Genomic DNA, 15,605 nt, shown 5'->3' on the forward strand with positions numbered 1-15,605 from the left:
GTCTTACAAACCACACAGACATTTCTGTTCTGGCCCCAGGTGAGACATGGGAATCCAGCGTCTTGTTCCCCTCCAGGCTCTGCCCAGGAACTGAGCACAATTCTCTGCTTCTCCCAGATCCTTAAACCCACTTGGGGTCTCCATCATCCTTTTCCATCCAGGCTCTCAGCTCAGGGTGGGACAGGATACGGGGTCCTTTTAGAGAGTCCACAGTACCCTCTCCAATCCTCTTTCTCCTTAGTCCCCTCACTCATCCATCCTAGGAATCTTTCTAAGACTACAAGGATGGGAAAATGTGCTCCTATTCCATGTGTATTTTTTCAGATCTTTGGTATTGTGACTGGGCTTGTGAAATTCAGAAGTCAAAAAGATTTGATTTCTCCATTGTGTGTTTTCTGGCATCGCTTCTCTGAGGCAAGGAAGGCAGAGTATCTTCCCAAAGGGATGCCCCCGGAAGAGAAGGGCTAACATGGCATAGGAAATACCAGGGGAGGGAACATTCATGCGGCCACACCGGCAGCACCTCAAGAGGACCCCTTTGGCAGGGGAGGGGCTGCCTGGGCTGTCCTCTGGGTACTTTGATTGGCGTCTGGAAATCTCCCACAGGTAGCCTGGAGGAGGCACCCGGGTTGTTTCCATTCCATCTTTTTTTTTTTTTTTAAAGATTTTATTTTTTTCCCTTTTCTCCCCAAAGCCCCCTGGTACATAGTTGTATATTCTTCGTTGTGGGTCCTTCTAGTTGTGGCATGTGGGACGCTGCCTCAGCGTGGTTTGATGAGCAGTGCCATGTCCGCGCCCAGGATTCGAACCAACGAAACACTGGGCCGCCTGCAGCGGAGCGTGCGAACTTAACCACTCCGCCACAGGGTCAGCCCCTCTGTTCCATCTTTTAATCCTGATGTACTACAAGATGATTTGCCCCAGGGTGGGGTATTACCTTGAACCACATTGGAAGAAACACTGCTTCCTCTCTGTCTGCAGCTAGCCCCTTCTGGCTGTCCACCAACAGCCTGACCGTTCTTTTCCGCTTCGCAGGTAGGTTTTGTGGTGATAAAGTCCCGGAGCCCCTCATCTCCACAGACAGCCGGCTCTGGGTGGAGTTCCGGAGCAGCAGCAACATCCTGGGCAAGGGTTTCTTCGCAGTGTATGAAGGTTTGTTCACGGTGAAGGAAGCCACCTGGGAGTTCTTGATATGCCTCTGTCTTTCCCATGCAGCCCGCTGTCCCTCTTCCGCCCAAGCGTGCGTGGCAGCTGCCAGAGCCAGGGTGGGGGCCACCACCGCAGGGGCTATGCTGCTCCTTCCCCCACATTCTGGAAGCAGAGAGGCCAGCTGTGCTTACTTCAGGACAGGCGTCATGTACCTGTCACCACCCTGCTGAGCCCTCATTCCAGTCCAGCTGGGGAGCCAGCTTCCCCCACACAGGGGTGGTTTCAGGAGGCATAGAACCCTGTGGAAATGAAAGCAGCCTCTGAATAGCTGTGTGAGCCTGAGCAAAGAATCTAACCTCTCTGGGCCTCTATTTGTTTCATTTGTGAAAAGAGGACTTTGGACAATGGCAGGGAATTTCCAACTACTTTCTTGCAAGGGCCTCTGAGGCCACCGTGGTGGTTGAGTTGAGGGAACCAATAGATCTGGGGTCTAGGCAGCTGCCACCAGGGCAATTCTGCTTCTATTTGTTCCACTTGTTGGATTTCTCTGGCTAGCTACGCCTGTGGCCCCCCTCAAAGGAAACCACGGGCCTTAACTTGTAATTTTGGAGAGCCCAAAATTTTGTTTTTATAAAAGAAATAACATGCGTGTGCATGTGTGTGCATGCGCACTCACGCGTCCCTCTGTGTCAGCGTTCCTCGACCCTCTGCATTCACATCACCTGGGGAACTCTTAAACGTCACTGCTGCTGGAAGCTCCCCCAGACCCACTTGAATCAGAACCTCGGGGGATGTGGCCTCAGCTTCTGCAGCTTGAGAAATCTCCCAGGTGATTTTAAGGCACGAGAAAGGTAGAGAACCACTGCTCTACACCGTTATTTCCTTTGTATGAAAAAAATTCAGAGTTGCAAACAAATGAAATTATGCCTTTCTAGAGGCACAGTCTTGGTTGCATGGACATGAAAATGTTGGCAAGAGGAGCCACCTAGTGGTGATAATGGCCACCCAACTTCCTTCGTAAGGTGTGACCAGGGACCCCCTTCCTCCTGGCTCTCTCTCTAAAGCTACATGTGGGGGAGACATTAACAAAGACGCCGGGCAGATTCAATCTCCCAACTACCCCGATGACTACAGACCTTCCAAGGAATGTGTCTGGAGGATTACGGTTTCGGAAGGGTTTCACGTGGGGCTTACCTTCCAAGCTTTTGAGGTGAGTACTGCTCAGATTGTCTTCCCATGGATGAAGGAAATGTCAACTTCTGTTAGACACTCTCTGCTCTGTAAAGATGGGTTTCCATTTTTGGGCTGAAAACAGGAACCTAAGGGCCATTTCAAGCCCATGGTGTGTGGTACCCGGATATCTGATATCAAAACCTTTGCAGGCTTTGAAATCGTGTTCACTTCCTTTCCAATGGCTGCTAGAGGGGGTGGGGAATAATCGGAGAGCAGGTCTAGGATGGGACCCAAGGAGGTTTGTAGAATTGTTCTTCCCTACTTATCATCTCTTTGCAGCTTGATTCAGCCTTGACTTCTACAAGTAGGAGAAAGCTTGGAGAAGCCTAGGACACACGTGGGTCTTTTTCCTCTTGGTTAGATTTTCGAGAGTAATATTTAGGTTATTTTCTTAAATCAAAACCCTTAAGGCCAGGCCATCCGCCATTTTCCACATTGCGTCTGTTTCTCTATCTAGATCGAAAGGCACGACAGCTGTGCGTACGACTACCTGGAAATCCGCGACGGCCCCACAGAGGACAGCATCCTGATTGGCCACTTCTGTGGCTATGAGAAGCCGGAGGATGTGAAATCGAGCTCCAACAGAATGTGGATGAAGTTTGTGTCCGATGGCTCTATCAATAAAGCGGGCTTTGCAGCCAATTTTTTCAAGGGTATGAATTAGCTGTTTGTTTCCATTTTTAGTCACAGGAAGAGATATTGCCCTCCTGGCTTAAGAATCACAAAGCCCATCTGGAAGCTTAGCACCAAACAAGGCTCCCTGCAGGGAGGGGGCAGCAACCCATTTTAGACCTGTGTGTAGGGCTCCCAACAGAGTTCACAACTGACTCAGGAACAGGCTCAGCCTTGGCTTCTATGTGGCAGAAAGTTCTGCTGCTATACTTAGAAATTTAATAAGTTTACAAGGTCAACTTAGTGAACCTTAGTGAAACTGAGCATTGATAATAATAAATATTTGTGTGGTTGCTATCATTAATTGAGCACCTACTGTGTGCCAGGAACTGTGCAAGGTACTTGATTTACACGATGACATTTAATTTCCAAAATATCCCTTTGGGTTGGGTTTGGATCCAGTCTGATCAGGGTCGCTGCTCAGGGTCGTCCAGGTAGTTCAGTGGCAGATCAAGAATCTAAACTGTCTGACGCCTTAGCTCAAACTTTTCCTGCAACATTGCTTGCATCCCCTGATGTGGGCCAGAGAGGCATCTCAGGTCTTCGGCTCCTGAAGCATCAGCCCCCAGCCTACAAGCTGACCCTCAGGTGGGTGGGGGTGTGGAGGCGAGTGAGGAGTGGTACTTGGTGAGCAAACCTCTGTGCTGCCTTAGGGATCCACTGGTCCGTGGGGTCTTGATGGAACCACACTTAGAAAGGCATGGGAAGACCAGCATTCCTGCCCATAGCAGAGTAGGCTTCCCAGGACTCCTTTCAATGGCGGGTCTTCCTTCTCTGCTCTCAGGGCCCTGGATGCCCCTCAGATGACCACAGCGGAAGAGGGAAGCCAGGATACTCCCCAGTGCATGGTGACTGGGCGCCCAGTAGCACACCAGCAGCCACCGGATGGAGATATCCAATCTGTAGCTGAGGTCCCTTGATTAGTGGCCCTGCTCACACCCCGAGGGAGGCTGCTTTCTCTTCTTCCCTCCTCTCCCAGGTCTCCTGGCTGTGCCCGCTCAGAAATGCTGGTCCCTCCCTTTCTCCCAATCTCCCCATCGCCCCCCTCTTTAGCCTCTTCTCCCAGGTTCTACGTAAGCAGATGGGTGTCAGAAGAACCCACTTCAAGCCATGTGACCCTGAGCAGGCAGCCCTTTGTCCTTCTTGAAGCTTCGGTTTCCCCTCTCAAAACAGGGGAAGGAAATCTGCCCGTAACCAGTGGTGAAGCCCCAATGAAACGGTGGCTGTGGAGATGCTATATAAGCCGACAAGTGCCGCGCAAGTCTGTGGAATTGTCATCTTTTCTGTCTTGAGCACGTGGGGAGAGCAAAACCCAAGCAGAAACAGAACAAGAATCCTAACACTCTGAATAACTGGAGACAAAATTTAATTCTTTCCCAAGCAAAAAAGCCAGGCCACAGCAAGTGTATTTCAAATGCAATCAGCTAGTGGTTGTAGTGGGAAGAAGGACACGACAGTCTTAGTTGAAATGCCTGGAAATTCACAGCCCCCACCCCAGCCTGGTCCAGATTGAATACGCCATGTGTCTCCCAGCCTGGAGAGGCTCCTGTCTGACTTAGTAGCAGCAACACTGGCTTCGTGGCCTTGAGCAAGTTCCACGAGCTGTCTGAGCCCCAATCCCTCCACCTGTAGAAATGGTACTACCAGGTTATTGAAACAGGTTACTACCAGGTTATTGAGAAGGGTACTACCAGGTTATTGGAGAGCTGTTGTCAGGAGAAAATAAGATTGCATAAGCGAACACACATGGTATAAAGTTTAGTCCCATTAATTGTCTTTGCTAATGAAGGAGTCTTTGAGGTGGTTAGTTTTCTCTCTGGAAAAAGTGTCGTGACCATTTCTTCTTGCCTATTGCCGTGTGTCAGTTTCCGATGGCTGCTGTAGCAAATTACCACAAACTTCGTGGCTTAAAACAACATAAACTTATTGTCCTACAGTTGTGGAGGTCAAAGTTCCTTGCCTTTTCCAACTTCTAGAGGAGGCCCCTGCATTCCTTGGCTCATGGTACACTTCCATCTTCAAGCAGCAGTGGCCCACTGAGCCTTTCTCATACCACATCACAGACCTCTGCTTCCGTCGCCGCATCTCCTTTTCTGACCCTGACTTTCCTCCTCCTTCTTTCTATTATAAGGACCCTTGTGATTACATTGGTCCCACCCAGACAATCTAGTCTAATCTCCTGTTTTAAGAACCTTAATTTAATCACATCTGCAAAGTCCTATCTGCCATGTAACATTAACAGATTGACAGGTTCCAGGGGCTAGGATGTGGACTGCTTTGGGAGGCCTTATTTTGCTTTCCATGTCATGAATGATTATGAAGTTTTATTCTAATTCTATTTACTTTAATTCTCCTTCCTTCTCCTCCCCTGACTTCCACCCCTAGGTCAGTAAATTAGGTGTCGGGGCTCCTTTCCAGTGAGATAACTGATAAGAAATTGGCACTGGCCCACCCACACCTAATCCGCAGTTCTGCTGATGATCAACGATGCACATTTTTGAGAGGACCAGTTAAGCTGGAGATTAAGGTTGCCAGATTTAGCAAAAAAAAAAAAAGGCAGGATGCCAGTTAAATTTGAATTTCAGATAAAGAATGATCTTTTAGTGTATGTCCCAAATATTGCATACTGCGCTAGGAAATGATTGGTTGTTCATCTGAAATTCAAATTTAATTGAGCCTCCTGCATTTTTTGTGGCAACTCTACTGATAATGCCAGTCAGCACAGTGGAAAGCGATGTTTCTTTCTGTGATGCTAAACTGGTTTGTGAGGGCCTAAGTCGAGAGCCTTGGCTGGCTCTAAGTAACCATGATAACCAGCTCTGTTTGCTGATTGGAAGATGCCATCTTCTCCCTCCTCCACATTTAGCATCCATTCAGCAGTCATCAAACTATGTCAGGGCTGTGCTAGGAGCTGGGGACACAGAGGAAGACACAGTCGTTGTCCTCAAGAGCTCAAGCTGGTGACAGAGACCTGCAAGCAAACACGGGTGATGACATTGCCGTGGAGTATGGACCTGGGAGCATGGACCTGGGAGCAGGGGCTCACTCGGCATGAGGGTGAGGTCAGGTTACCCAGCCTCCATACTTCAAGGACATTTCAATTTGCAAACATCTTAGATGCCCCTGAAGGTGTTAATTGAGGCTCTTCTACACTAACTTGGGGCACTGGCCCAGCTTGACACCTTTTTTTATGTTAAGGAGGACTGCAGAGAACCACATTTAGAAAAGAAGAAATATACAACATTGACCTTGACCTTGAATCTTATAAGAGGAACCAGGACTGGTGGAAACCTCGTTGGGATCTATTAAAAGGGAAAGAAAAGACATGTATTGAGTGTCCCAGAAACAACATGATTATCTCACCTGTCTTCAGAACAACGTCTTCGTAGGCGTTATTGTTACCCCCATTTTCAAATTGAGGAAACTGAGGTTCTGTGGTGGCAGAGCTGGAACTAGACCCCAGACTTGTAGGATCCCACAGTCCACTCTCTTTCCAGTACGGAGACCTAAGGCCACAGGCAAGTCAAGTGAAGGGATTTGAATTTTTCATTAGTGTTTGTGATTTGATTCTGACACTTGTCACCTTTCTGCCTTCTCAATACTGTGGGAGTGTAGGGAACCGGGCCCTGGATTTAGTGTCTGAAGTTCAGGTTCCAGTGCTGCCTGCATCTCTCACTAGCGATCCACTCTCAGGCGAACCCGTTTTCCTCCTGAGACTGGATCATCCCTGATATTTTCTCCACTGTATCCCTAGTGCCTGGTCCACAGTGGGTTCAGTAAATACTTAGTGAGCAAGGAATGAATGGATGAATGAATGAATGAGGCTCAAATTCCTCATTTGTGGATTGGGCATCCTGCAACCTGCTCTGCCTACATTTTGGGGTTCCTATGAGGATGAATGAGGTGGAAACCACAGTCTGGAGCAACAAGGCCCAACAGAAGTAGGAGGCGAGTCACAAATGTGAGCCACGTATGCAATTTTAAACTTTCTAACAGCCACCTTACCAAAAGAAAGAAAAACAAAAAACCAGGTGAAATTCATTTTAATAATATACTTTATTTAACCCAATATATCAAAAAATACTATCATTTTAATATGTAATCAATACACACAACATTAATGAGATATTTTATGGAATTTTTTCATACTGACTCTTGGAAATCCAGTGTGTTTTACACTCACAGCACAGCTCAATTTAGATTAGTTACATTTCAAGTGTTTGATAGTCACATGAGGCTAATGGCTACCAGATGGGTCAGCACAGGTCTAGAGACTGGGCACAGCCAGCTTCTCTGTCCAGCCTTTTTCCAAGAGGCCATCAGTAGGATGTCCTGTGAACACACAGTACCCAGTGCATGTGTCAGGACTTCTCCAGTGAAAGAAACCAGAAGAATAACTACAAAGGCCACGTGGAAGAGTTGGATCAAGTCAAAGAAGCTCTTGCCTGGGTGCTGGTTGGCAGGAGGCTCTGCCCAGAGCCCAGCTGGCGCACGGCACTGACCAGCGTGCCAGTTGGCCTCTGCATCCCTCTCCTCGTGCCAGATGGCAGTCCCACTCACAGCCCGCTGGCCAAGCAGCAGGCACAGCACCTCACATCCCTGGTTACTGCGGGAGATGGCAGGAGCATTTGAGGGTTGGCAGGGCCATTTTGGTCACACACTCCCCACATACAGAACGTACAGAATATGAAGATTGCTACCTTGATCCCCACATTCCACTGTCCCAGTGCTGATGGCCCACCACAGGGTGTTGCATGAGGGGGACTGGCTTCTTTCAACGTACTTCTTCAAAAGCTTAGGGATGTGCCCTGCCTTCTCTTTCTTTGACACTCTCTGAAGCAGTTTTTGGGATCCTACCTGAATCATCTCATTGTCTAACCACAGAATGGTTTCTTCTTTCACTCCTACCACCTGAAGAAGGCAAAGAAGCCAAAGCTCCCACTATGCAAAGCTGAGCCCTGGCTCAGCTTTTTCTGCCACCCCCACGCTCTCTCAGATTTTCCTGGAAGGCTTGGCCTTGGCCACTGTAGCCCAGAGCAAGCACGAGCCAGTGGGCTTGGAGCAGATGCTACTTCACAGTAACCTGGAAGCGATGTGGAGGACACCCAGGTTCCCACTGAGAGCAGGGCCCCTGGAACACTTCCACGCCATCCACCCAAGCTGGAGCAGGGTTGGAAATGGCCAGACATCCCACTGCTCTTTCTGGAGAGAGCTCAGATGTAAACACATATCTTTCACCCACCTTCTTAGGCCAAACCTCTACCCTTCTAGTGTCTGGAGAAACTACATTCCCTTTGCTTTAGGTCCAAATCCATTCCACCAGTCTCTCTTCCTCCACGTGGCTAAGATGGTGCCAGAATTGTTCGTCAGCGGTCCTCCCTTCCTTGGCTATGACATATGTGTGTCCTGCCACAGCCATAGTATCTTTTGACATCAGAGTCTCCCCTCACCCCCCACCTTGATCCTTTGTTTATCTTGGTCTATTTTGATGGGCTCTTTCCGCACTTCCTTTCTGCCCTCACCCTATGCCCACCAGCTAGTTTCTTGGCTCTGCTGTGCTGCCCTCCTGTCCATCTAGTCTTCCTTTATTGGCCCATCCTTGACGCATTTTCCTTCTTTCTGTTCCTGCCTTGTCTCTCTCCCCTCCTCAGGCCTGCACTACTCTACTCTTATGTGATTCAGGTATGCCCAGGTAACCTGATCATTTTCACTACCCCCATCACTGGGTCTCTCCACCCACTGGAATTTCAAAAGCAACCCTGCTGTTGTCCATAGTGATAGCTCCTGTGTACTGAATGTCTATATGCTGGGTACTTCACAGGCATCGTTTTCAATCACCACAACCCTAAAAGCCAGTACGATTCTCATTTTAAAGCAGCAGGAAGGCTGAGAGAGGTTAAATCACCCAATTCGTTGTGGAGAGATCCACTGGTAGATCCAACCCAGGTCATCTGGTTCACTCTGAAGGAGAGACTCTTTCCATTTCTCCTTATCATCGATTCTCCTCCTTCTATACTTTCTAGCAAATGTCGAAGAAAGTGCTTTGCCTGTTGTAAAGTAATAAATAATTACAGGACTCTTACTATTTTAGCATACTCAAGACTTGCATTTATTTGAGGCTAGGACAACTTCAACCCCCTGCTTAGAGCATGTCTAGTAAACCCAGTCTCTCCTACTGCCCAACATATTTAAGCCTTCTTTGAGCCCAAGAACGCATCGCTCTTAGAGTTACCTAAGTTTCCTATCCACTATGTGAAATGATGGGATATTTACTAACTGTCCTTTACCCAGTGAAAGCGACCAGGTTGATGAGCATTTTGTGTGTCATAGACAAGGGAGATTGGAAGGAAATGGGTTTATCTGGGTTGGAAAAGGGTAGAGTAGAGGGAGGCATTATGGTTGAAGGGTTTGCATTTTCTGCAAGACCAATGAGTTGGAAGTTGCCAGGAGTCAGAGTTTTCACAATTCAAATTTCAAAAGATAAGAAATATCTTTGAAAAGCAGTGAGAGCCCTGTCTCTGGGTGTTTTCAGGCTGGGTCTGAAAAGCTGGCTATCAGAAATGTGATTGAAAGGATCCCTGCCGAGGTGGCAGGCCTGGGAATCTTTTCCTTTCTTTGCCAACTCAAAGATGTCCTGGCTTGCTTATTTTATGTGTAATGTGGTCTTTCAAGATTTTGTGAACAACTCTGTATTCCTCTGTTCCTGCCTTCCATGGTGTTGTGACCCAATACTCCCCACCCCCTCTTCTTCTTCCTGGATTGGGCTTTTGGCATTTTTTTTGGAAGATGTCTCAGTGTTTAGCTGTCCCTTCCCTAAACCCTGCAACTCTGTTAGGCCACAGCTGCATGTTCTCCCTCAGGGGTAGATGTACAACACAGCCGGGTAATAGAAGATAATGATTTTTCCTCTTAGATCTTTTCTGTTTGCAAGGAAGATTGGCTCTGAGCTAACATCTGTTGCCTGATCTAACATCTGTACCAATCTCCCTCTATTTTATGTGGGATGCCACCACAGCGTGGCTTGACAAGTAGTGCTAGGTCCGCGTCCAGGATCTGAACCTGTAAACCCCAGGCCACCAAAGGAGAGCACGTGCGCTTAACCACTATGCCACCAGGCTGGCCCCTCCTTTTATTTCCAATACTCTTCTTGAAGATGCCCAATGCTTGGGTTTGTCTTTTCTTCAGTGGTGCATGGGCTGACATGTCCAAGGAGATTCTCTAATGACTCCCATGTTCTGCCTCTGGACAGCACACCTGGCCTCCTACTTGCTATTATTTAATTGCCCCAAACACATCACTAGATACTTGCTGGTGCTGAATCCCAGTGGACTTCCCTGCTAACTGAGTCTAGCTGTGGCCTCCTCCTGCAGTTCTCCTGGGAGTGCTGACTACCCTAAGAGCCCAGGGTTTTCTGTAGTTTTCCCTGGGCCCACCTCTTTAGATTATTTATAAAATGCTAAGTCACAGGTTCCTATTCCATCCCCAGAGAATATTTAGACATCTTCATCTAGAAATTTGTCCCTTTCTCTTTACCCTTTATTTAATGTCCCCAAAAAGTTTCATATTTGGCACGGGGAGAACCCCAATTCCATGGCATTAAAATTGATTCAGGCTTTGGCATGGAACCTTTGAGATTTTTTGCAAAATCAACAAATGAATACCACTGACTGAACCCTACAAAGAATGAAATTTCCAGACCTGATCGCCTCTCAGAGGAGCCCTTCTTCTGGCTAATGAGCTACTCTTGTGGGTTCTCAAGATGCCACCCTTTACTGTAGCTGCTGTCAGTTTCTCAGACAAGGACATGGGACTCCTTGGAAGGTGGTCACCAGGAGCCATTCTTGTCCTTAGAGGACACTTGCTGGGGACCCTGGGATGTGGAAGGTGATGGAGAGCAGACCAGGCAGCTTTGTGATGATTTAACGGGGGTCACCTTCCTCTTTAACAGAGGTAGATGAGTGTTCCGGGCCAGATCATGGCGGGTGTGAGCAGCGCTGTGTGAACACTCTGGGCAGCTACAAGTGCGTGTGTGATCCTGGCTATGAGCTGGCAGCCGATAAGAAGACATGTGAAGGTGGGTGTCGGACCTGCCAAGCTGGAATGAGAGGGGATGGGGCACAAGTCTTAGGAGAAGTGGGGCAGAGATGGGGCAGCTGGCTGGCTGCGAAGTGACAATGGACAAGTATAGTGGATGATCCACCTACTTTTTGGAGGGAGAAAAACTCGATAAAGTCACCAATGTAATAGGACTGCCCAAATTACACAGACTCCACCCTGGAAATTGTGCAATTGGAGGCATGGTTTATTTTGTGACCTTGAAAAATTCACATAATTATTAAGGTGGAAAATAATAGCAAAGAAAAACTATGAGCACTTGGGTGGGACTCACTCATAGCACATTTCATTCATTCCATTTCTGCTTGGTGGTGTCCTGTTTTCCTTGCCCGCCTGCACGACTCTGCTTGTTAATGTAAGCCAGGTGCATCGCATCACTTGGTGCAAACATTTCTAATTCTCCTTTGTTCCAAGTCATGTGGAGTCCACAACTATGTATGCCACCGGGTGACAGGTCAGCACAAAGGCCTCATCATCATTCTTGAAACAGTAAACACTTGTCCTCAACTTCATCCCTCCAAATCCTTAGTTGAAACAGTGAGACTAGAAGAAAGGATGCTGAATTAATCAGTTCAGATTGTCTAACTTTTTTTTTATTAAAGAACAGCAGGGCTTATTGCTGCTTGGGGGAAATCGCAGTCACTCGGAACTAAAACCAAATGAATCTTGCTTCTGTTCCCCCGTGCAGTGGCCTGTGGCGGTTTCATCACCAAGCTGAATGGAACCATCACCAGTCCTGGGTGGCCGAAGGAGTACCCCACAAACAAAAACTGCGTCTGGCAGGTGGTGGCCCCCACCCAGTACCGGATCTCCCTTCAGTTCGAAGTGTTTGAACTAGAGGGCAATGACGTACGTTTCTGCACACCAACTGATCAGGGCTGGTGTTGGGATGTGGCTCAGGGCTGGAACCCGGGGAGGGGCTGGCAGGCAGGGAGGCGGCTTCCCAGAGTCATGGAGTCTTGGCTCGGTGGGTCCGAGGAGCCTTTGGTGTAGCAGTTGCAGCAGTACGTCCTCTGCAGATAGAGTGCTGTGGTCCTTCACTGATAAATCCAAGGAGAATCAAGACGAGTGCAGGAGGCGGGTCTTGGGGGTGGGAGGTGGTCAGCACAGGTGGGTCCCCTGGGGTAAGAATCAGGGGAGTTTGTGTCCAGCTGAGTGGAACAGAGGGGGTGAGGTGTAGCTGGGGACCAGGATGGTTTACACAGCCTGTTCCCTCCCTTGGGCAGTGGCCATGGGATGACTAGCACCGTGGCAGCCAGAGTGCTAGTTAGGTGCGCCCCACGTCTGCACCCTGGGCTGGAGGGATCCCACGAAGAGTCGAGAGGACCCTCTCAGTGGACCTGGCTGAGTCTGTCTGGCCACCAGGCATGGCGCAGCTCTCAGGAAGGGGGTCCTGCGGCGGCCGGGGCTCTGGGGTGAGCACATGGCGGGCACCGGGCAGCTGCCCACGGCGCTCGCTTGCAGGTCTGTAAATACGACTTCGTCGAGGTGCGCAGTGGCCTGTCCCCCGACGCCAGGCTGCACGGCAAGTTCTGCGGCTCCGAGACACCCGAGGTCATCACCTCGCAGAGCAACAACATGCGCGTGGAGTTCAAGTCGGACAACACCGTTTCCAAACGCGGCTTCAGGGCCCACTTCTTCTCAGGTGTGCGGGTTTGGAGGGGGCGACCCAGCTCTGCGGGCTCCCGGCCTCTGGGGACCTGCCCACCCCCGACCCTGCCCTCACAGCACCCCGCCTTGGAGGCGGCTTGCAGATCCGGGCTCTGTGATATTGGCAGATAGATATGTATGTACGGCCACCGCAACAAATGACCACAAACCGGGGGGCTTGAAGCAAGTGAGATGTATTCTCACTGTTCCCGAGGCCCCAGGCTGAGATCCGGGTGTGGGCGTGGCCGTGCTCTCTCCAAGGCTCCAGGGTCTGGCCTCTTCCAGCATGGGGTTCCAGAGCTGAAGTCTCGCGTGGGCTTCCTCTCTACTCTTTAAGGGTTCTTTAAGGATTCTAAGTTGTCCTCATGAAATCACAGGGTGTAACAAATACAAAGTGTTCGGTGACACTCGACCCCCAGTGGGCAGAGGCTATGGAGAGGGGAGTGAGACCCGCCTGGCCCCTGAAGTTATCTCAGTGGGGGCTGGGACCGAGGCTCGTCCTCACTCACTAGAGGCTGAAGTCGGCTTAGGACAGGGCTGCGCACCGCGCTGGCTCGGCTGCAAGAACCACAATGTCAACAACAGCTAACACTGGAGTTCACACATAGTCTAGAACAAAAGCTAACCGCGGCTCTGGGCTGGATGCTGTTCTAAGAGCTTTCCCCGACTCATTCATTTCCTCCTCCCAACAACCCTCTGCGGGAAGGAAACCACTGTTGACTCCACTTGACGGGTGAGGCCACTGAGGCAGAGGTCAGGGACTGCCCAAGGCCACAGCAGCGGATGTGATGGAGTAGGGCTGGCACGTGGCCGTCTGGCCTCTGGCCCGCACGCTGCCTACTCCACAGGCAGGAGGTGGTGTGGGGGCCTGGAGGATGAGCCCAGGCCTCTGGGTCACACAGGCCACTTGCTCACTGGGTGACCTTGGGCACGTGGGCGTTCTCAGCCTCAGTTTCCTTACCTGTAAAACGGGAGCACGGGCACCTCCCTCCTATGGTTGTGTGAGAATTAACTTAGATAATGTATAGAAGGTGCTTGGGGCAGTGCCCACCGCATAGCAAATACTCACTCCATGGTAGCTGTTTTTATTATTGTTATTTTTAGTATTAGTATTAGCTTAACCTTTAAGGAGCTCCTTGTTTTTGATAAGGAGCAGGGGTGGAGAACATATATATACAATAAAGTGCTTTAGGTGCATGGGGAATTCAATATATGCCAGGACCAAGTAATATCCAACAAATGCTCCCCCACCGCAGCGAGGGGGTAAGCAGAGTCGGGCAACCAGGGCGGCTGCCTGGAGGAGGCTACTTCTGAGCAGGGTTTTGGGCTGTGAGGGACGTCCTCCAGTTGGCAGTTGCCCTGAGAAGAGTCCGTTGATCTCTCCAGACAAGGACGAGTGCGCCAAGGACAACGGCGGCTGCCAGCACGAGTGCATCAACACGTTCGGGAGCTACCTCTGCCGCTGCCGGAATGGCTACCGGCTCCACGAGAACGGGCACGACTGTAAAGAGGGTGAGGCTGGACCGCGGCCAGGCTGGGCTGACTTGGCCGCCCGGGGGATGTGTGTGACTGAGAGCACCCGCCCTCCCTCCTCCCGCCCTCCTGCTGAAGAGGGATTTTCCCCAGGGCGGCTCCCTCCTTCAGGAGGTGGGCAGGGGCCCTCAGGTGCGCTCCTGGAGTTATTATCCCCCAGGCTCCAGGATCAGACTACCCAGGTGTAAACCTGGCTCTGCTACTTACTAGCTGTGCGACCTTGGGCAAGTTACTTAACCTCTCTGAGCCTCAGTTTCCTCTTCTGTTTAAAAGGGACTAAGCATAGCCCCTTCTAACAGTTTTTGTGAAGGTTAAATGAGAGAATGCCTAGAAAGTCTTTCAGACAGCCTGGCACATATTAAGCACTTGAAATGTCAGTGAATATCAGCCATCTATGTCATAATATTATTTACCGTATGCAGGTCTAGTAGTAAAATGGAATTGGGAAAACCTTGCTCCCTGCTCCATTCACTCCTGGGAGTTCTTCAGGGCCAGAGGGCTTTGAATGTTCAGCCCTTCTGGAAGAAGCCTCCCTCTGCTCTTACGCAGCCCTGCCCAGGGACTTTGAGCATCTTTGATACACACACAGGCCTGCAGGCCTTGGCCCAGCCATGGAGCCCTGCAGGGGACATCAGGGCGAGGGAGGGTGTGAAGACCTGACTCCCGCCGTGGGATAAACGTTGTAGAGTTAGGAGATTTGGCTGGGGTGCACAGAGTGTGGTCAGGGCCTACCTGGAGTGTTCGAGGATGACCTAAGACATCTTCGGAAGGTGCAGCCCAACCCTGTGACAAGGACATGGGTGGTCACAGGTTGGGTTGAGAGGTGAGCTGGAAGAATGTAGAAGGAACTGTCATTCTGGAACTTAACAAATCTTCGTCCCACCCCTGTGAGGTGGGCCTGGGCCAGAACAAGGCTTGCCTCCTGTGGCATGGGGGAGGCCAGGAGGGGCTTAAACTCCCACTAAGGTCCCAGCAGCTGAACAGAGGCTGCCTTCGCATGAGTTCCCCCAGGGTGGGGCAGAGGGAGCTGAACCCCCGTCCCATCCTGGTTGGCACCTGTTCTCTGTGTGCCAGAGAGCAGAGGCACGATGAGCAGGCCCCTCCTTGCAACGGCTGTCCTCCACCCTCTGACCCGCCCTCAACCGCCCCTCCAGCTGCCTCCAACGGAAGCCTCAGGGCGGCCCTGGAGATGGCGGTGGCACAGGGCCCACCTCCTCAGCTCTCTCGCTTTCCTAATCAGTAACAGCAAAGGC

The 15,605-nt window shown here is 50.3% G+C and overlaps 1 protein-coding gene across 1 annotated transcript in view; it reads left to right on the top strand.

Annotated features, from left to right (window-relative positions):
- The window catches only part of TLL2 (tolloid like 2), a 133,103-nt gene that overhangs the window by 107,631 nt on the left and 9,867 nt on the right, over positions 1-15,605 (top strand). The window contains exons 11-17 of the mRNA XM_070560448.1: positions 1,036-1,152; positions 2,214-2,359; positions 2,840-3,035; positions 11,003-11,128; positions 11,858-12,018; positions 12,634-12,814; positions 14,206-14,331. Of these exons, the coding sequence (XP_070416549.1) occupies positions 1,036-1,152; positions 2,214-2,359; positions 2,840-3,035; positions 11,003-11,128; positions 11,858-12,018; positions 12,634-12,814; positions 14,206-14,331 (1,053 nt within the window). The remainder of the gene's footprint in view (positions 1-1,035; positions 1,153-2,213; positions 2,360-2,839; positions 3,036-11,002; positions 11,129-11,857; positions 12,019-12,633; positions 12,815-14,205; positions 14,332-15,605) is intronic.

The sequence above is a fragment of the Equus przewalskii genome, chromosome 1, assembly GCF_037783145.1.
Source record: "Equus przewalskii isolate Varuska chromosome 1, EquPr2, whole genome shotgun sequence".
NCBI classification, from domain to species: Eukaryota; Metazoa; Chordata; class Mammalia; order Perissodactyla; family Equidae; genus Equus; species Equus przewalskii.